General features: G+C 49.6%; 2 protein-coding genes across 3 annotated transcripts; one reads left to right on the forward strand and one right to left on the reverse strand.

Moving 5' to 3' along the window:
• Positions 1–214: 214 nt before the first annotated feature.
• On the forward strand, positions 215–10873 carry PNPLA1 (patatin like phospholipase domain containing 1). The gene is made up of 8 exons (XM_040617063.1): positions 215–862; positions 3691–3923; positions 4990–5055; positions 6332–6544; positions 6913–6973; positions 7060–7200; positions 7511–7610; positions 8120–10873. Exons 1-8 carry the CDS (start codon positions 661–663, stop codon positions 8232–8234), a joined length of 1131 nt encoding a protein of 376 aa, XP_040472997.1. The 5' UTR covers positions 215–660; the 3' UTR covers positions 8235–10873.
• A 130-nt stretch (positions 10874–11003) lies between these two features.
• Positions 11004–19774, reverse strand: LOC121098711 (omega-hydroxyceramide transacylase-like). 2 transcript variants are annotated; one of them, XM_040616999.1, is made up of 8 exons: positions 19648–19774; positions 16546–17642; positions 15685–15905; positions 15220–15285; positions 14500–14709; positions 14353–14413; positions 13627–13848; positions 11004–11681 (listed from the first exon to the last, which is right to left on the reverse strand). In XM_040616999.1, exons 2-8 carry the CDS (start codon positions 16739–16741, stop codon positions 11560–11562), a joined length of 1098 nt encoding a protein of 365 aa, XP_040472933.1. In that variant the 5' UTR covers positions 16742–17642; positions 19648–19774; the 3' UTR covers positions 11004–11559. The 2 variants fall into 2 exon arrangements, with proteins under 2 accessions (XP_040472933.1, XP_040472935.1); XM_040617001.1 differs by lacking the exon at positions 11004–11681 and adding an exon at positions 13000–13525.
• Positions 19775–21369: the final 1595 nt, after the last annotated feature.

The following is a 21369-nucleotide window of genomic DNA, read 5'->3' on the forward strand; positions in this document are numbered from 1 at the left end:
GGAAGCACACCCAGCTCCTTGTTCCCTCCCCCAGCAAAGGATATCCAAGAGTCAGGCATGGACAAACCCCTTCCAATAGGAAGGAAATACAAACAGTATTCCCAAACCGAGCCCAATGTGACGCCCTGCATCCACCCCTTGTGTAACACCCTCTGGCTTTAAGTGTCTTTACAAGCCTTCACTCGCTCACTGCTGAGCTGTGCCTAAGCTGGGATTGACGGAGAATCCTATTTAGGAAAACACCCTTGATGAAGAAAGCACGAAGCAAAGAGGAAATTTTGCATGGATCTTTCCAAGTGTGACGGGCACTGTAACGCGGGGACCATCTCCGGGAGGGCTCCTGGGGCGCTTGGGATCACTTGGTACAAAAGGAGAGCCTTCATTCAGCCCCGAGCATCCGAGCTGGCTGTGGTTGAGGATTACAAGAGCTGTTTTGATCAGGGGAAAAATTCTGTTTTTAGCACAGGCAGCAATTAAAATAGCTCGTGAATCTAAACGCCTTGGGGAGCTGTCATAAAAGGAGGTAGAAAATCCATCTTCTGCACTCCTCTGCAGCCAGACATGTGCCTGGAGAAAGAAGAGGAGAAGAGAGCTTGAGGGTCACCTGGTGAAAAAGGACAAGCCGAGCCATCGAGCCAGACACACCAATTTGATCTCCAGATGGCTGAGGAGGGTCTCCGGGGTTCAAGCACCCCCTTCTCACTCTCCTTCTCGGGCAGCGGCTTCCTTGCCCTGTACCAGGTCGGGGTGGTGCAGTCCCTGCTGGAACTGGCTCCCGAACTCCTCAAGTCCGCCTGCAAGGTCTACGGGTCGTCCGCCGGCTCGCTCATCGCCGCCGCCGTCGTGTGCGGCATCGACATCGGTAAGACAAGTCATGGATTTCCTTACTGTAGGTTTTCGATTTCAAAATAGAAATGGAGGGGCTCATGCTTTACAGCACTGGTGCGGCCGCGGTACTGGTGTCACCTCACAAGGCACAGACTTGCAGATGGTGCCACTGGTGGCAGCCACCCCGGAGCAATTTGGGGTGGTGTAAGTTGAAAAAGCCGGTTGTTGCTGCCCGAATGTTATCTCAGATCGTGGGGTAGATACCGCCTGGGTAAATCTGGATGTACCTGTATTTTGTTGGCTCATTTTCCTGCTCTTGCTGAAGGAGCAGATCTCCTTCTCTTCCTGCTATGAGCTCTAAGGGGAGCTGAGATGTGTCCCAAAGCATGCCTGCACGGGTGGGTACGCCCACGTAAAGCCCCCTTGTCCCCGATGGATGGGTCCCTCCGCACCCTTAGCTGTGGGGGACAGCAGTGGCACTCACATGGGCACCTACAGAGCTGACAGCTCTGTTTTCACGTTGCTTTGGGTGATCCCACTCAACCTTCCCAGCACAAGGGGAGATGTGGCAGGATTCCTGTTTCCCCATAGCAGAGCATCTTTCCCTTCGGCAAAAGCCCGAGGGCTCATCAGTGGGATGTGCCCAGGGAACAGCAGCCCCCGCCCCAGCCCAGGGCTGGGGTTTCTCTTATTGCCACAAAAGAGGTTTTACTCTGAACATCTTTAGACAAGGCGCCCCCAGCAATAAGATCATCTATGTGTGGAATTAATTCAGAGCAGTTAATCCACTTTTAATAATCACATCCTCACATATTTCCAATTAGTGTCTGTGGGTAAACAAGTGTACACAAGACTTAAGTCTCCAAAGGCTGATCCAAGCCTCGCTTCGAGCGATGGGACATTGAGGGGGGCGGGGGTTTTAGGGTCCAAATAACAATGGAGGCAGTTCCTGAAACCTCTGGTGGTTGCTAGAACCATTCTCCTAGAGCTAAAAAGAATTCAATACTTTGGCAAATATATTTAGACCAAAGAAAAAGGAACCTTTCTGCCCCAAAGGGGATGAATTCCCCTACAAATCAGCAAGGCCCCCTAAATTTTCCCCTCGGATTTCTCAGGCCGATGTAACTGGATGGAGCTGGGGCTGTCCAGCAGGTATAAATCCCTCTGGTAACTGGTCTTGCTGTGGGAAGCAGGGCTGAAATGGGGGTCTCCTTCACTGGGGGTGGTAGGCACCATCCACTTAGAGGTGCTGACATGAGCTTGTGCCCAAAAGCATCTTCTCCAGGGGAAGAAAAGACCTTTTGGGTAGTGATGACTCTGGTGGGTTTCTAATGAGGAAAACAAATGTGGCACAAACTGTCCAATTCACATCGGGGAGGACTGGGGCAAAAAGAGAGTTAAAGGTGCGCTTGGCTCCTGATGGGGGGGGTCCCATGGGGGGGCTGTGGTCGTGTACCCGGCCCCTGCCCTGACCCAGGCTGTGTGTGGAGCTCTGAGCTCCTCCACAAGTCACCCGGGCACACTGTGTGACCAGCAAGCTGGTGCAGCTGGGGACGGTCATGGCACTGCGTGCCAGGGTCACCCCTCGCTCGTCCTGAGCCAAAGTCCCATCCAGAGCCAAAGCCCCAGAGCCGGGCTCGGCTCTCACCTCCTGCCTGGCAGTTTTTCCATGTTTTTCCCCCACTGCCAGGACACCGAGCAGCCAGGCAGGACCCAGTGGGTGCATCACCTCCCTGGGGCACCTCTGGCTTTTTCAGCATCCCTGAGGACTCTGTGTAAACCTGCTGAGCATTAATCATCACGCCACATGGCCTGAACATCAGCCTAAACTTTTATAACCCCTCTTAATACCTACGTTGCTGCAGTTGCCTTCGGGACACTCCATCTAATCCATGTCTGTCCCTGCTTTTAAAGCAACATCACGAGACAGCCTGGAAACCTTTGCCCCTACGAATCTACGGTGCTAAGGCAAACCTGGGGCTTTGTGCCAGCACAGGGTCGCAGGGAGCCCACCCGGGTGCAAGGATGGCTCTTTGCAGCGCTGAGGAGCTGGACAAGCCTTCTGCTGCGAGAGTTTAACCCCCCAAGGTGCGGTTTTCCCCCAAGCGTGCTCCCCATTTCAGCAAAGGGACCAAGCTCGCTCCTCGGGATCAGGCTGACCGTGGGTTTGCTGCACCCCTATTCCCCCCATCCTGCACAGCCTGGCGTCTCCTGAGCCTCGGCTGGGGCTCAGCAGCTCTGCCCCTTTAATCCAGCTTTTGGGATGTGCAAGACACATGTAATGACTATTAACACCAGCTGGGAGGTCACCTGGGGAGCTTGGATGAGTGGGGAATCCCAGCACGATGGAGCCAGGGTGCCTGGCTTGCAGGAAAGCCCAAAGGAGAGGAGGTGGGGATCTGCTCCTTATCCTCACCTTTGAGCTGTTGCAGCTCCCCTGGGACGCTGGGGCTGCCCACGTGCAAAATCGGAGGTGGAAAGCAGGAACGTGTTGTGCAAGTCACATTGGCACCGATAACTCAGTGTCTGCACCTGCGTCCCCATTCCCGGGGCTCTTCGGAGCCTTTCCCTAATCCCCAGCCATGCATGTCTCGAGCACCCGTCTCCGGCGGCGCAGGCGAGGATTTCACCCCTGGAGCTGTGCTCAGCCATACGCTGTCCTTTAAGGATGTCACAGGGGTGATCTCCTGCTTTCGTCCTGCCACAATGTCCCCTGCCGTAGCAGCATCATCATCCTGGGGTCAGGCATGGGGGCAGCAAGAGGCTTTATTTGTAAAGGAGCATTAAAAACAGGATAAAAAATATAACTGTTAGGGCAGCAGCGATACTGACTTTCTGTCTTTCCCCTTCCCTCTCTGTCAGATGACCTAAAGGAATTCTTCTTTGCCATGGCAAAGGAAGCCAGGAGAACCATCCTGGGCCCTCTCTCTCCCAAGTGCAGCTTGATGGCAAATATCAAGACTGTTCTGGAGCGGATGCTGCCGGAGGACTCGTACCAGCTGGCTTCGGGGCGGCTGCACATCTCACTCACGCGGGTGGCAGATGGCCAAAACGTCATAGCCTCGGAGTTCAGCTCGAAAGAGGAGCTCATTCAGGTAGGATGCCGTAGGAAGAACCCTGCCTACCGCTTGGGATGGAGGTACCTAAGCGCTGACGACTTTAACTGCGCGGTTTTCCTGCCCATGGTGGGGAGAGTGTCGGGAAGCTCTGCCAGAGCCATGGTCCCGCACCAGGGAGCTCCATGAGGCTTGGCGGGAGGGAAGAAAACATTGTTGGGTCCAGAATCAGGCAGGAATAAATCATGCTAAAAAAGCAGGAAGTTTTCCAGCCTCAAAAAGCTGATGCTGACAGGTTGGCCAGCTCTAATAGGTGCTAATGACCCTCTACAAAGAGCTGTGTTAATGCTAACATGACCTTTCAGCCTGGAGAAGTCTCTCCTCGGCCAAGTCCCATTGGCAGTGACTCTCCTCATTGCCTCAGCACTTTCCTGGGGGGAAAGAGCTGGACAAAGCCCCTGTGCTGCCCAACAAGCAGCTGACGGACCAGTACATTAGAGAGAATCCCAGGGTAACTGGCCATGGGACCCTGTGGGCTTGCTTGTCCCGGGGAGGGAGCAGAGGATGGCAGCTCCACAAAGACGTTGGTGTTCCCCCCGCGGTGCCGGCCAGGTCCCCCCAGGAGCCTGGGATGCTCCTTCCCAGCTGATGAGGTTGGTGGCAAATAGTTGCAAACGGCCCAGCAGTGGCTTTGTCATTGACAAATCCCAGCAGAATGAAAACGCCTTGTGAGGATGTCTTGGTTTTGTCCCAAAACCCACAAATAAAGAAAATAACCCCAAAGCTTCACCTTGTTACCGTCAAAGGGCAGCGTTCGGACAGTGATATACAGCTATACAACTGTAATACTGCCGGCAGCTATAAAAATGAGAAATGAGGTGCTGTGGCCTTCTCAAGAGAAGTGTTTCAACTGTATTGAAATGAGATGTTTTCCTCTTCTTGAAACCTTTCTTCCTGACACAGCCAAGTGCCAAGCACAGGTGGTGCTGCCAGCCTGGCTCCAGGTGATTTCTCCAGCTTGGATTTGCAGGCACCCAGTCAACGGCTTTTGTCCAGGAGAACTTGGACAGGAACATTGACTTCTGCAATCCCTCTCCTCCCCCAGGCTCTCCTCTGCAGCTGCTTTCTTCCTATCTACTGTGGATTCATCCCTCCATCCTACCGGGGTGTGGTGAGTGATATTTCCAATAAAACATACGTTCCCAGCAGCATGTTCTGGGGTTGGAACTTTACGTTCCCTTGAGCGGAGAGGGCTATACATGTCGAGGCTTCTTTAGTTCACGGAGGATGATGAAGTCGGTGAGTTTGTTCTTCCTCCCATCCTAACATGATAGTTGGGCGGAGCTGCCTACGGACAGAGCCTGGATGAGTGATTCTCGCCTCGCAGATCTCCAAAGCGAGAGGAGAGGACGCCCACACCGGACTTTGTCACCCAAGCCAGTTATTCCAGGCAGGATCTGTCTCGGTGCAGATGGCTCCATTAGCTCAGGTGCAGACTTGCATGGCTGAAATAGCCCGAGTCCGTGGGAGGATGGATCCTCCCCCAACCATGTGCATATTCCTACTCTGAGAAACACCCCAGCGAAGCCAACGGATTTGGGCTGGTTTCTCGCTAACCCTCAGCGAAGGAGGAGCGCAGCAGCGTGGCGGCGAGGCGTGGGGACCTGCCTGTGTGTCGCAGCCCACAGAGCCACGATTCCAAGTTTGCAGCTGGGATCGAGCTGGGATCTTTCATTGGATTGTCGGTCTGCACTGATTGAGCCTATTTAGTCCCGGGCCGTCAGGTCAGATCTCCAGCCTACCCCGGGCTGCAGGGTTTGCCCACCAAGTGCCTAAAATTTGCAGGACCCAGAGCTCAGTGGCGTTGCTGCTTGAGGCTCCTCTGCACTGTAATTTCAAGAGCATTTAATGGGACCAGCTGCAGTCCTTGCAACCTCAGATCCCACCGAGGTGGGTGGCAAATTCAGATTCCTTTTGGAATACAGCAAATGACATTTTCCTTGCCCAGTGAGTAATCCTCCAGGGCTTTGCAGGCAGTTATTAAATGCGGGAGCCCTACTGCTGGAGCTCAGGACTTGAAATTTATGCGACACTGTAAATTCAGCGATGTTTGAATTGGCTAATGACTGCCAAAACAACTTGACAAAGCTTTGCGAATTAAAATAATTACATTTCTAGTTTAATAACTGCGGTGGATTACAGCACCTTATCGAGGAGCCGGCTGGGTGCCGTAGGCAGGGCAGCAGGAGTTGGCAAAAGGCAGGATAAAGAGAGAGGGGGGGGGGGAAGAGTGGCTGTCGCAAGTGGGAAGAGAGGACGTGCTGGGACTGGTTCACGGCAGGAGATGTTGCCTTTGCAGCTGCTTGCTTTCCTCTCGGTGACGCTGACCTTGCACACAGGCTGTAGCAATCCTCAGAGCCAACCCTCCCTCTGCTCTTCACCCGCAGCGATACGTTGATGGAGGATTCACCGGCCTGCAGCCCGTCTCCAGCTTGGAGGAAGCCGTGATCACCGTGTCCCCCTTCACGGGAGAGCTCGACATCTGTCCGCGGGATTGCCCCGCTATCTTCTTCTGTTTCCAGATCTTCAATGGCAGCATTCAGATCTCGATAGAAAACCTCTGCAGGATTAGCTACGCCCTCTTCCCACCTAGCACCATGGTAAGCCCACCAGATCTTCCCAGCTTCTGTTTTGGTTCAACCAAATTAATGCTGGTCCTGCCTTCCCAAGCTTTAAGGTTCAGCTCAACCTCCGTTATTAATTAATCAGATTTCAAAGGGAGGGAGCAGTACCCACTGTTTCTGCAGTGCATTTTTTTGGTGGACACTGCTGATGGGTACCTGTGACGGGGTCCGCCCTGGTTTGACAACCTGCAAAGGACCAGTGCTTTGGCGGCTGGAAACCAACCCATGCTAGCTGCCTTCCCAAATGGACCATCCCAACCCTCCACGGTCAAAAAGCCTTGGTTAGGTCCTGCCACTGCCTGGCTGGGGGGCTCTTTAGTGACCTCAGGTGTTTCTCCTTGCAGGTCTTGAACGACATTTTCTCGCAGGGGTACCAGGACACTGCCCTTTTCCTGTACAGGAACAGTAAGTGTCACCCCAAGACCTGAAGGGCAGCGAAGAAATGCGACGCACGCGCAAGCATCAGCCCTTTTTCTTTCCGTGTCTCACAGATGCCTTTGGCTTTAACTACTTCAATAGCAATTTCTGCTTCGCCAGCATGTGTGGGAAGAACGACTTCGCGCAATCCAACAGGACACGCACCGGCCTCCGCAAAAGGGTACTGCAGTACCCGCTCCCTTGCTTCCTGCCAGGTAGAGGATTTGGGGTACTGACCTGGGGGTTTGGGGGTGGCTGGGGCCACTGAGGGCTGCTGCAGTCTTTGAGAGGAGCAGTATTAAATTTAAGATATCATTATCTGTTCTAGTAAATATTTCTAGATCTGCGGTAGCTGTTCACGGAGGGGCTTTGTAAGAGAGGCTCCAGCTGGATTCTGGCCTGGGCTTCAGGACCTGCAGGCTGAGCTGCAGCAAGAGTTGCTGGACAAGAGGAATTATTGCATTTAGGGGATTATTTCTAACTACTGATCTTGATTTATTTCTGTGTTGTCATTCACGAGCACAGGCTTGGCTCTGTGGAAGAAAGAGCAGATAACCGGACTGCAGGATCCACTGTCAAAAGTCCTGTTGCAGCCATACAGGCTGCCAGCTTTTTTCAGGAAGGGGTAAGAGCATCCTGGCAGAGGCGTTGAAGCTGGGAGGGATACAGAAATCAGTGGTTGTGCCTTCAGCAGTGGTGAGACAGCTGAAGGGACATGGTGCAAGCTTAGCATGAGGCGCGCAGGCATCCCTACGAGCCCAGCAGTGGGGGCTGCAGTGTCCCTCAGATGGCAGCTCTGTGGGGAATGCACGGGGCACTCTCCGGGGCGGTGGAGGCTGGTGGCAAGTCCCTCCTTTTCTATGGACCAGAGGAAGCTGATGCACATCAACTGCATAAGCAGGCTTAGCGGCATCCCTCCTCTGCAGGGGAGCTGGGTATTCTCTGAAGGCAAGCCCCAGAAGAGTGGGCATGGCTAGCAGGAAAACCATAGGATTGCTTGGTTATGAAAGAATATTACAGCGTGCATTCATCATTCACACCCTCTCCCTTTTGCTGCATTTACTGGTCACTTAATATGTGACATTAATATGTGACAATGACAATAAAGTCAGCCTGTTTATTTTGGTTTTGCAGGTTGCAGAAGATGTGGCGCCTGCTGGGAGGTATCAGCTCCATGGTAAACTGGTTCCAGAAGCTCCTCCAAACCGCGGTGCCTGGTTTGCCTAAGAGAGCCATGGCCAGGACGTGAGGTGCTTGGAGAATGCAAACCCTCAGCGGAGGAAGAGCAGGGTACAGAGCAGGGAAACCCTGAAGGACCTCACCCATGGGCTGAGCATGGCTAAAACCTCCAAACCTGGGGTACCCCACATTAAAAGTAGCTGGTTTTTTTCCCTGTGATATTATTTATTTAGTGACATCTGAAAGGAGCTATGAACCAGCCTAGTGCTGCTTCCCCACAGCAACATGTTCCTGTTCCAGAGCATTATCTGCTGGGCTCTGTCCTAGCAGGACATGAGACGCATCCAACAAGATCCAAAGAGATGTTTTGGCACTAAAATCTCAAGGGTTCAAGGCATTTAACTTGTCACACAGACAGCTTTTAAGCCATAACTCCCCAAAACCTACTGGCAAGTTACTTCACATGCAGCTGGTGAAGAGACCTGCACAGAACGGTTTCACACTGCAGGCAGCTACACAGCTCCTCAGCTGTGAACAAGCCCTTCAGTATCAAACGTCCCTGGGGCTTCTTGTCCCTGTTGATTCATCCACCCTGGCTCAACTAACTGCCAGCTTGTTCTCTCCTGTAACCACCCTGGATGGGCCCTGGGGGTCTCCGCCACCACATGGTTCTGCTGCCCTGGGAAGTGGTGGGCAACATCAGAGCTCATTTCACACACCAGCACGGCTGCTGGGTTTTGATGGAGTGTTTTGGGGGTGGTTTGGGGGTTTTTTTTCCACTTGAGGAAACTAGCTGGTTTTGTTCCCGGTAGTGCTGCCGCAGTCTCCCTGCCCAGGCCTGAGCTGCTTCCAGATGCCAGCCAAGGCGTTTAACTGCGGTGCTGCACCTGCGATCAAACAGCAGCCTGCACAGGGGAGACAGGGCAGCTGTACTTGCGTGCATGCACAGCCCAGCCACTCCACTTGCTGATCGCCAGCAGCATCCCTCCCCCTGCTTTAACGCAGATTACAGGGCAGGCATTTGCCAGCAAATGTCACATTTCAGCTGTTTTCCTCCCACTCAGAAACTTTCAGAGAGATTCATCAAACAGAGAGAGAGGGAGAAGCCTTAGGGAGCATCACACTGGGCAGGAACTAATTATTGTTCAGTTCCCTGAAGTTATTTTACCAATTACATATTCTTGAGCTTCACACACCCTCGGAGGCCTGCTTCTCCTGCCAGCAGAGCTAGGTGCACATTTGGACCCCTCTGAATTTGCAGCTGTGGAGAAAGATGAAGAGACCTAAAGATTTACCTTCCCCTACTTCGAAATACCACAGTCTTGCAGACTGCATCTCTTATTGCAGCAGGAGAGCTGACATTTCACAAATACATTCGTTTTTTTCATGCAGTTTTCTGTAACTCGCTGCTACAAACAGCTGTATGGTCCAGGCAAACATGCCTCACGTAGCTGGCCTGCATGCAGAATGAATTAGCAGCACACTTAATCATCCCAAACACATTTTAACATCAGAAGCTGACGGACTGGCTTTACCCTAACTGAGTCTCCCCTGTTTGTTGGTTCCCAACGGGCAACAGACTGATCACAACGTTAGCCCAAGCTATTTATTTGAATGAACAGCTCATTCAATCGCACAAAGGGAAATGGTAAAGAAGGAGGTTTCATCCAAAGTGCCCTGGAGACTGCAGACACAAACTGGGGGACAGTGGAAGGCTGCATCAATGTAAACAGATCCAAAATTAACTATGAATGCTCAGTGAAAGATGAATACGTTCTGCTGCTTCTGGTTGAAATCGATGACCTGGAGATATTTTCTCTGCAATGAGCTTGCTAAAAGCAACTTGGATACTTATTTGCTTTGGATCCATCAAAACCTACTCCTGTCTTCCTTGCATCCTGGACAGATTCACATCTCTCAACCCCTGCAGCCAAAGCTGGGCTGCTCAAAACCAGCTTGCAAACTGTGACTATGTTCCTGCCACAGATCAAAGTGGAGAGGGCACAGAGACACCCACTACTCCCCAGGCAGGAGCGGGGCCAGCCAGCCCATCATCTGCTTTTGCTCATATTACACTTCTGCTTTCTCCCCCCAGGCAGACAGCCCCACTTCTGCAACAGCCCTTGTGCCAGGCTCCTGGTCTTCCGAGCAAGCACCACCACCTCCAGGCAGGATATAACTATTTCAGTCAGCCTCAGGCAGTTCCACTAGCCCTATGCAAATGGGAATTAAAATCCCCAAAAGAAAATTCTCCTATAGGAATCGGACCTCCAAATCCACTACACTTGCCTGCAAATCTTAGCCACAAACAGGAGCACAGTTTGAACTACCCGGTGCATCCTACCTGTCCCTACACAACATAGTGCTTGATCATAAAAAGTTAGCAAAACTTTGAGAACTTCAACAAAAAACAGCCTACAAAGAACACCCAAAAAAACCCCAGTCATAGCACAGAGCCCCCCTGCTCCAAACCTGCAGCAATGTGCCAAGATATTAGTCTTTAATGACTTGCCATTTAAATCAGCTGCCTTTTGTTTTATTAATCCCCCATCTTTTCAAGCAAGCACACCTGGTGCTGTCTCCTCTGCATCAGCCTGGAGCTAACGGCAAAAGGAGGCTTTGCTAGAGGCAAGGGATAGAGGCAAAATTTGTCATCTCTGAATCACTTGGTTTAACCCCAGCTGGCAACCAAGTACCACGCAGCTGTGCACTCACCCCCCCCCTGCAGCGGGATGGGAAGGAGAATTGGGGGAAAAAAAGCTACAACTCAAAGGCTGAGATAAGAACAATTTAATAATTGAAATAAAATATAATAATAATGAAGGGGAGAGGAATAAAATCCAAAGAGATGGGGAAAAAAACCCAAGTGATGCTCAATACAATTGCTCACCACCCACTGATGGACACCCAGCCAGTCCCTGAGCAGCAATCAGCTGGCCCCAGCCAACTCGCCCCAGTTTATGTACTGGACATGACATTCTACGGTATAGATTTCTCTTTGGCTAGTTCGGGGCAGCTGTCCTGGCCGCATCTCCTCCCAATTTCTTGTGCCCCTCCAGCCTTCCTGCTGGCAGGGTGTAAAAAACCAAAAAGTCCTTGACAGTATAAACATCACTTAGCAACAAATCAAAGCATCACTGTGTTATCAACATTGTTCTCACACCAAATCCAAAACGTAGCGCTGCACCAGCTACTGAGAAAATTAATTCTATCCCAGCCCAAACTAAGACAATCATCTTGTGCAGGAGTTTGTTTCACCCCTAGGGAAGCAAGCTGGGAAACCCAGCTGAACCCAGTTCAAACCAGCTGCAACAGATCCTGTCTTCAGCCTAAAATGCCTCCTTTAAAGGTCATGGGAGGCACCTGGGGTGGGATGGAAGTGGGGTTGTGGCTCTTCAGTGCAGCTTGGTGTCTGTCTGCAGGCTGGGCTGCCAGATGCTCTTTTTCTCTTTAAAAAAGGAACTGGGGTCAAAGGGAGCAGCAGGGTCAGAAATGTTCTTCTGCAGCTGGCATGGCCCTGAAGGGAGTAAAACCACATTGGTAAATCTGATGGATGCTTCTGGCAGCTCTTATGAGACAAACTGGATCCAAATACCTGACCAGGGCTGCTGCTCTCCTTCCTGTGGTCTAGAGGGTAGTAGGTTTTAATGTCCTTAAAATATTGCTCTTGTACCACTATGCTGTTGCTTGCCCTGGTCTGCATTGAACTCAGCAGAGATGTGAAGCCTGAGGTAGGTGAGATGAGAGTTTGGAGACAACCCAAGTCAGGAGCACTCTCTAAAGCCGGATCGCTCTGCGGATCCAGAGGGGAGTCTGGGGGCCTGATCCATGCAACTGAGCAAATGGAAACAAACATGTGTCCAGTCCTGCTTGTGGCTCTGGCTGCAGGTGCTTTATGCCAAGCTCTACTTCTAGTCTAGATCCTAAAGAAGGTGCAGCTTGTGTCCTGGTGGGCACATGGTTACAGGGGCAAATCCTTGTGGCTAACCTGCTAATCCAGCCTGAGCCTGGCCCGTGTGCAGGCTCTACCGCAGCAGTAGTCCTTTGGGGATACTCTCACTTATTCAGGAAAACGGGTGCAAGTTGTTCACAGGTTTATACCCTTGCTTGTTTGGTAACATCAATGATATTATAGTATGGTGCAGATAAACGGCAAAATAGCCTTTTCCTGGCTTAGGTCATCAGGGCTTTTCCTTCCCAGAACTGAAAAACCTGATGCACTTCTCTGGAGACCAAGTCCTGACTGCCTTCTTGGTTGCTTTCTGGCCTAACAAATGGGTCTTAACTCTTTCCACAGGTGACCATTGTTGCCTAGCTGCAAACCAGAGACTGAGACCCCCAATAGACCAGAGCCTGTCCAACCTCCAAAGGAACCTGGTTCCTACTGTGCTGTTTTCAAAAAACTCCATGTAGTTCAGACTGATGAAGCCTTTAGAAAAGCAAGCACGGAAGTAAACTGTACAGCCTAACTGTGTCCTGAATTTCTACAGTGAGTCTCTTTCCATAGGTAGAGTTGTCTTGTTCTCAATAGAAATGTCACCTTTGCTTTCATTTTATGTTTTTCAAGCTTTTATTTTTAGAGCCGGAATGGTTACAGCCCTGTTCTTTCCCCTTTATGTTCCTCATTTGGCATGGTCCTCCTAGATACAGCAGAAAAAGTGGAAAAAAACCCCAAATATTGTTATTTATGTGGCAACGTTTTAAACCATCACCATGTTGGAAAAGCTGTGTAGTTTTCCCTAAGCTGACAATCTCTGAAATGTCAAAAGACCGGGAAAGAAAAAGAAAATAAATAATAAAATTGAAAGAAATGTTGCACTCCGGCATGTGGTTCTTCATATTCTGCTAGTAACAATAAGACAAACTGGAATCTGAAACACTGAGGGTTCTCCAGCTTCCCATGTCAAAAGTGAAATGGGAGAGGGCATTATGTTGCATAGCATTGCAGAAAACTATAATTTTTAGATGTAAACCTGCCTTATGTTGCTTAGAAATGATACTGCTAGAGGTTTACCTGCAGCTCTAATAAGCTTTTCTCAGCTCATGTATTTATACGTCTGCACACCAGAGTTACTTAGTAGAAATTCTGATTTGTCTGGCACAGCAAAGTTGAGACACAAACCATGGAGACACAGCTCCTTCCCCCACCTTTAATGAAATGATGTGTGAACAGAACCCGTTATTACCTGGCAAGGTGAGGAAATGGCTTGCTTCACAGAAAGAGCTCCTTCTCTAAAGAGCCCTTCTGACCTGGCCACAGCCTAAGTCCTCATCCCTCACCCACAAGTTCAGCATGAGGCCTCGCTAATAACCACTGACCCAAGAGGGGACTTTCTCCCAGTCCTGATGTTCTACTGGAGCCTGCAAAAACCCCACACAGCCTCTTTTGGCAGCGAGAGCCCTGAGCAAGCGTCACTTAGCTCATGAAAAGTGATGGGGTAAAGGAAGTGCTGGTCCTCTACCTTTCTGACGGTGGAGAAGGTGGTGTGGGACTTCCTCTCCCCCTTCATCTGCTGCCCGGATGGTCCCTGGATTCTCTTCAGTGACATCCTCAAGGTCTGTGCCTCTGGAGCAAAGTAGTCTTGTTTCTGGCTTCCAGTGCAGGGTCCTTTCACCTTTCTGACATGATTCATTGCCCAACGAAAGCATAAAGTCCTCATCAAGGTAATTTACACCAAAGTCACCTGGTGGGAAGAGAATCCAGTTCTCACTTCTTGTTGCTCAACTACCAGGTCTCCAGCAGTGTGAGGCGTGACCAGGGTTAACTGGAAAATAGGGGTGCTGATAACCACAGTGCATGGCTAATCTGAGTTGGGTTTCTGGGTCGGCGATCACCAAACATCATTGCTTTGTGCATCTGTGGGTTATCAGTCTAACACCACACATGGCACCCAAGCCTACACTTCTGTCCAGGTCCTGGGGACCTGTGTTCCATGGGAAGCTCTACCATGCCCAGTGTGGCAGAGAAGAGGGGAGCTGACATCACTGGGGGGGAGGGGTGACCAGGGAGCTCTAGGAGAGGCCACAGAGAAGGTGGGACTCAAGTAATCCTGGCAATGCCAGGGGTGCAGGGATCTCTCTGCCCTGGTCACTCTAGGTGCACTGGCAGCATCTCTTACCTTCTATCAGCAAATCAGCGTTGTAAGAGAAGCACCTGACCTACCTGCTCCTCACTCCCAATCACTTACTCAGTCTTTTTAAGAAGGAGACTGTGTCCTGGTAGCCGTGGATATAAAACTGGTCCAGAACCTGCAGGGGGGAGGTGGTGGTCAGGGCAGATGGGCCAGCTATAGGGAGGGGTCTCATGGCTCTGGGTACCTGTAGAAGGAGCTCACCTGATATGTGGGAAGCTGAAAAATATACTGCAAGCGGCAGATGTTTCTTTTTGATATCTGTAAAATACAGTCAGAGAGTTGGAAATTGAAGAAGGCAGCTGGGCTATCTTTGGGACAGATGTCGTATTCGCCGGCAAAAGCAGACACGGTGATTGTGGTCCGGGACGTGAAGTTGGCTCGCCACATGCCGAGTTCCCCATCAACATAACGCTAGGAGGGAAAACAAGGAACGCTGAGCCTTCCTCTTTTCAGAGAGGAGGGTGCTGTACCACACATGCATGCATTAGGGGTTTCTTCCCCACCCAGGTCCAAACCAGACTGAGTTACTGCGGCTACACAGATCTCCTGCTGGGGAACAGCCCTGCCTGCTGTCCCATGTGCTCCAGGTCTACACCCACTGCCTCCTCCCTTCCAGCCAAAAAATTACTCTTGAATGAAACTGGAGGAAAATGCAACAGAAAGGAGTTGAACTAATCCCGCGGCCAGGGTGAGGATGGACACTTTTGTAAGAAGGTCAGTTCTGTCTGCAGTGAGGTCAAATTGCGGGGCACCTGGCTTCAGTTCTTCATACTGCAGGTGCTGTGTGATCACAGCACCAAGTGACTGTGGTGGCAAACACAGCTATAAACATGCTTAATGCCACCACTGGAGAAAGGGCTCAGGCTAGATGGGCCCTTGGCCCGAGCTGGGATAGGATCTCCAGACCACAAGGCTACTCACCACCCCATGGTATGTAGGAGGGAAAAATCCAAAATACAGAGGAATGAAGCAGCTGCACGTTATGGCCTGTGGGTGAGATGGGAAGCACGGAGGTGAGCAAAGAGCCAAGAAAACCTGTTGTCTTTGGGAATGGTGGCTCATCTGAATGCCAGAATAGGGACCCGCGGCTGGGCTATTGGGCACCACTGAGTATGGTGGACCAGACCATGCCTGACATCCACAGCCAGGGCTGGAGAAGTAAGAAAGCAACCTGTGAAATGCCTCATTTTTCTCCATGCGTACTCAGGCCCATTAGATAATTCAGCCAGCAATCAGAAGGGCTGATTTTCTTATTAGTTTCAGCTTGTGACCCTGTCTGCTTGCCACTCTGGCTTCAGAGGGTGACAAAGACAGAAATCATGGCATGGACAGGCAGTAAATCCCACACCGCTCTTCCCCTCGCGGGGTGGCTGTGGCTGCTCTCACCTGAATGAGGTCCTCCTTCGAGGCAAACTCTGAAACGGTCACGCTTCTCCAGTCGTGCACACGGGTGAGGATAACATGCAGCTTTCCAGATACCAGCTCGTGGGCATTCGTAGGCAGGTATTTGTTTAAGCTATCCCTTAAGATTTTAAGGACTTTTCCTCCAGGAAAGTGCCCCAGTGAAGAGAATTGCACAGTGTTGAAGAAGGACAGCTTAATCTCCTCTAAAGCAAAGCAAAGTGATCATTCCACATCCCTTATATTCTTATTTACACACTTTCTGGGCTGCACTTCCACCTAGTAAAGGAGCATTTTACCATGCTGGTAAACGCTCATAAAGAGCCATTATTTTCATTAGGACTGAAGGTCTCATGAGAGGACCCAGATTTTCCAAGGACCTTCAATACTGCAGGAAGCAGAAGTATTTTGTTTTCTTTCCCCATGTCTCTCCATCTTCATCTTAAAAATTTTTGGAGATATGGGAGGAAATTGACAGGAAGCCTTTGCATAAAGTTTCCTCTTGTTGGTTCTGCATCTCTGCCCCCTTTCTCCTCTGCGTTTTGGGAATCAACAACCCCAATTGCCTTATTAGGAAGGGCACTTCTGTGTCTTATGTTAGATATACTTAGAATTAATTCAAATTAATAAGGTGCAATGACTTATTTAATAACTATATCTAGTCTATTTTCTCTGTGCTGGTTAATTTACCCATGTTTTCCACTCCTAAAGAGGTCAATAAAGTAAAATTCGGAGGAATTAACCACTGATGAATGACAAATAAAAAGAATTACCTTTTGCAACTCCAAAATTTCCAGACATTCAATCTCTTTAGACACAGAATAAATGAAAGTGCACAGCCCTTACCTAGATCGCAGTCACACAACACAAGTGTAGCTATAATCGATCCTGAAGATGCCCCATAGATCCTGGATGCAGATTTCAGTATGTCTGGTGACAAATTCTGCAAAGCAACTGACACTCCAAGCTCATATATTATCAAGAAACTGCAGCCTCTAAAAAGTACAGAGAAAGGTCTTCCCTCGTTCCCATTTATCTTCATCACCTCTGCTAACAAGAAGCACTCAGGCCACACGAAAGCAGCTGCTCAGAACAGGTTTGGAGGTTTTTTTCTACAGCTGTGGCTGTTTCCAACCTGCTTCTGTTTCTGACCACGCTCTTGCTGTCTTATATCTGTTGGACATAGATCTCTAAGCCAAATGCACAATGAAACAATAGCAGTGGGCAGAAGCAGATGACGTGATGTCTTAATACCTAAGGCCACTCATTAAAATAAAATCATTACATTGCAGTATGTTTTTAAGGTGTGCACTAAGCTGCTGGGTAAAAGCCCCAGGCACCATGGAGGGCCATCAGTGTCACCAAGCAGCCCAGGGGAGGTCAGCAGGGCCTCAGCAGGGAGCCCTCCAGAGAGAAAAGCTGCTTCCCCCAAGCTGCTTTAATGGTACCCTGGGGTCCCAGCCTAATTTTCCACCATCTTGGGAGGTGGGAATCGGCAAATATTCCGTGGTACACAAGAGTGTTGAAAGGTGCTGCTCAAAACTGTCTTGCCCCATTTGTAACAAGTTACCAAAGCTCAAGCCAGGGAGTGGAGAAGTTGGAGAAGGTGACTGGATTATTAAAGAAATCATAAGCCACGTTGTTCTCCTAGTTTCACAATTTCAAGGTTTGAGTTTGCTTACAAAAGGCTAAAAACAGGGAGTCCAGGTAACAACTTGTGGCTTAATCTAACTCCTAAATGGCTGAGGTTTCAGTAGAGTAACAGGTCAATAAATTAGTAAAGAGGGGGAAAAAAAAAGTCTGACAAACACAGTAATCTATTGATAATTCATCCAGAAATGCAAAGCCTTCTCAGCCTTGCAGCTAGGTGAGACACCGAAAAAGTGCTACGGGGGAAAGCTGGGTCCTGTGATTCCATGAGCATTGCAGATCCCACCACAGAACTGCAAAGGAAAAAGAGAAAAGAAAAACTGAAGACTCAAGAAAAGAGGAATAAATATATTCCATGCCTAGGCAAGAGAACAAATGCACTGGAAATGATTTTCCGTCTACTCTCTAGCCTAAGGAACCCTACAAATTAACTGCAATGAGGAGAGTTAATTCCAGAAGCTGCTCTGCGCTATTTATTGGGTGCAAGAGGGATGTGGCGTTTGAAACCCTCTGGTGAGCCACACAAAGGATGCTCTGTGAGATTGAGGAAAACTTTGATGCTTAACTCTGGGAGAAGGGCAGAAAAATAGAACCAGCCTTGCAGAAGCAACAACATTGCCACTGCTTCAAGCCTTGGGTTCAAGCTCTCCTCCCCTAAGGCAGCAGCACGGGCAGGGAGCTAGAGTTGTGACACATCGTTGCACTGCTTTCCAAACACAGCTGGACAACTGAATTACTCAAACCACAAACCAAACCGACGGAACAGGCCATGTTTTACTCTTAATTGCATCTCTGTATTACTGAGATAGTTTGTAAATCCATTTGTTTTAACTTCTTACCCAGTCTTGCAGCACCAAGAAGTAAATAGTGTTTATAGGGGGAAAGTAGAGGGAAGCCAAGTCTCTACCTGCTTATTCCATCATTAGCAGGTACTGCCATCTCACCCTGTCTTTCAAACCCACGGATTGTCCTTGGTGTCCTTCAAAATGAGTAAGGAGTGAAAAAAAAAACACCCCAAACAGAAACAAAACTGCAAATCTGTTTATACAGCCCTTGGTGGGCTTTGCGTCGGAGAGAGGTACCCAGACCTCAACAGTGGGGCTTGTAATCTAGAAGAAATCCAGGCGATCTGAATTAGAGTGACCCAGGTGGCATAAACAGTAGTTGAGACACCCTGCTGTGGAAATGCAGAAGCTGCTTCTTGGCCCCTCTCTGCCCTGCACCAGGATGGGACACAGATAGTGTGCAACCCTGTGTGATCAGGGGGCTGAAGCCTCTCCCTTATGAGGAAAGGCTGAGACCCCTGGGCCTGTTCAGCCTGGAGAAGATGGAAAGGGGATCTTATCAAGGTCTACAAATACCCTAAGGGCAAGTGTCAAGAGGGTGAGGCCAGACTTTTTTCAGTAGTTCCCTGCAACACAAGAAGTTCCATCTGAATAGGAGGAAAAACTTCTTTGGCTTGAGGGTGATGATGTACTGGAACAGGCCACCCAGAGAGGTTGTAGAGTCTTCTCTGGAGACATTCCAAATCCACCTGGACAGGATTCTGTGCCACCTGCTCTAGGTGAACTTGTTCCAGCAGGGGGTGGGACTAGCTGATGTGCAGAGGTCCCTTCCAACCCTGATCAGGCTGTGATTCTGTGATGCCCTGAGTTTCAGGTCTGTTGTTTTACTAGGCCAAATGCCTTCATGATCTTTGGCGTGTGCTGTGTCTCCATCACCGGGTCAGAAACAGCTGCTAGCAGAGGGACCCTGCTGGTTTCTCTCTCGTTCTTCATGCCAGCTTTGGGGACAAAGCCAAATCTGGCTTTGAGCAAACTGACCATCCAGGGTGGGCCAGTCTGAAGCACCACTTCGGGTAGTTAAATGAAACAAAGGAATACACTGTGCATTCACAAACAAACTGACAAGACAGGGCAACACCCAAAATAGGCTTTTCCTCCTGTGGTATTAAAATGAACCAGAAGCCGACCTAGCAGCCTAGTCAGGACACAGCAGGGAACAGGCTGACAGATGCCAAGAGGTTATCTTGACTCCCCAGTGTGGCATATTTTAGTGTTGAGCTGATGCCAAGCCAAAACGTTTTTCTTTCACAGATCTTCTGCAATGACAAAACTGTGACCTCAGGGCTGCACTGCTCTGGGAATCCAGTGGTGTTCCTAACCCACGTACGGCTTCTGATGTGCAAGTCATTTCAAGAGAAATGGCTTTGAGGAATTCATTTCTGTGGGACAATGAATCACCTCACCACTCTGAATCAGATGTGAAGTTTGTCAGACTTCAGGCACTAACACATACCTCAACAAATACACGAAACGTGCAGCGGATGAGCCGGTACTGTTGTGTTTTGTGGGATTCAACTGGCTGTGAGCTGCAGGTGCATTGCTTCCCATGCAGACCGCTGGATGTCCAGAAATATCATATCCTGTGACTGAGAAAAAAGGAAAAGCCATGTCCTCAATGTTTTTTCACTCAGCCACGTATAATACAAATTCAGACAGTAATGTCTGGCTACTCAAAATGCATCGCCCTGGATGAGGAACCTTTTAGCTAGGCAGGGTGTTCAGGGCAAGAGGCAGAGGTCAGGAGGTGCTGAACTCATCCAAGCTATGTGCTGAGTCACCTCCCAAAATTTCCTAACCCAACTATACTTGTGCAGTACCCAACACTGATCTAAAAGCCCCGTGACAGTTGGAAGGTCCCTGGCACGGACAAACTGTGTCGGACCAGGAAGAATTTTGAACTCTGAAGCTGCTGATGCAAAAGACACTTGAAAAAAAGTTAGTGACTGCAAGATGTTGAGCTGGAGAGGGCTCATGGCTTGAACAGAAGAGCAAAGCACCTGTGAGATTTCCAGAATAGGAAATGTTAGGAATCTGTTTCCTCTCTCTCAAGGTGAGCAGGGATTAGACTAAACTGTATCCTCTGTCACACGTCCTGGAACAAAAGGGTGCAAATTCTGGCTTCAGCTTCACATTTAAATGAGCAAGACCATCTCAACACCAACCAAAAGATTCATCAACCTTGCCTATAGCCTATGTATAGCACATATCAGCCTAGCCTCATTGCCTTGCTGCTTCTGTGAATAAGAGGAAGCAAGCTATTGTGCTGCAGGGTCCAAAACAGGGAAACTGGGCTTTCCCTACAGTGACAGCAGGAGAAAAAAAGTAAAGGACTGGGGCAGCGGAAGAAAGAAATTGCTGTAGAAATCCAAGATAACAGTTTTATTTTGGGCTGAAATCTTCTTGTGTAAGAGTCTAATCTCAGCAAAAATCAGTTTGTCTATCACTTTAATGGAAGCTGAACATTTGTTTATCTGTGTCTGAAAGTGATTAATCAAGGAGTTTCCTTGGCACCTCCCCAGCTTAGTGCACTGAAACAGGAGCATGAGTAAAGGTGTGGCTGTTGACAGGGGTCTGAACTTGCCCATGCTGCGGGAAATGCTGCTTCTCTGAGCTTGGCAATGCGTGCTGTGCTCAACCCGTGCACCTTGCCTACCTCTTAGCCAGCTCATGTGTTATATCACAAATCCCCCGCTGCCTCCTCACCAGGAAAGGCTGTCACTGGTCTCAGAGAGCATGCTCCTATCTGCCTGTCCTCCTTCCAAAACACTGATTTTAACAGAGCTGACATGATCAACACTTGGGCCGCTGATTTCACTGACAACCTTTACTGTAATTAGGAAAGAAAAAAAAAGGGGGGAGGGGATTAATGATCCATCCTAGACCTTGCATTATAAATCGGTATTTCTGACTTTGGCAGCTCCCAGAATGTGCCCCAATATACATTTTTTTTCCACTTTATAATGGGAATATGATGTGTAAGCTTCCAGACTTGTTTACCATTAAAGAAACCCTTCCCCTCCTCATATGACAAGTATCTCACCCAGGCACATGACATGATGTCACTGTCTACAGCAGCCAGATGAATTGTCCTAATGGTGATGAAAGCCACTGACTTCACAGGTGTCCTACGGCTGCAGGCAAGGAAGTAGGGTACAGTGCTTTACAGTGCTTGCAG

The sequence above is a fragment of the Falco naumanni genome, chromosome 17 (assembly GCF_017639655.2).
Source record: "Falco naumanni isolate bFalNau1 chromosome 17, bFalNau1.pat, whole genome shotgun sequence".
NCBI classification, from domain to species: Eukaryota; Metazoa; Chordata; class Aves; order Falconiformes; family Falconidae; genus Falco; species Falco naumanni.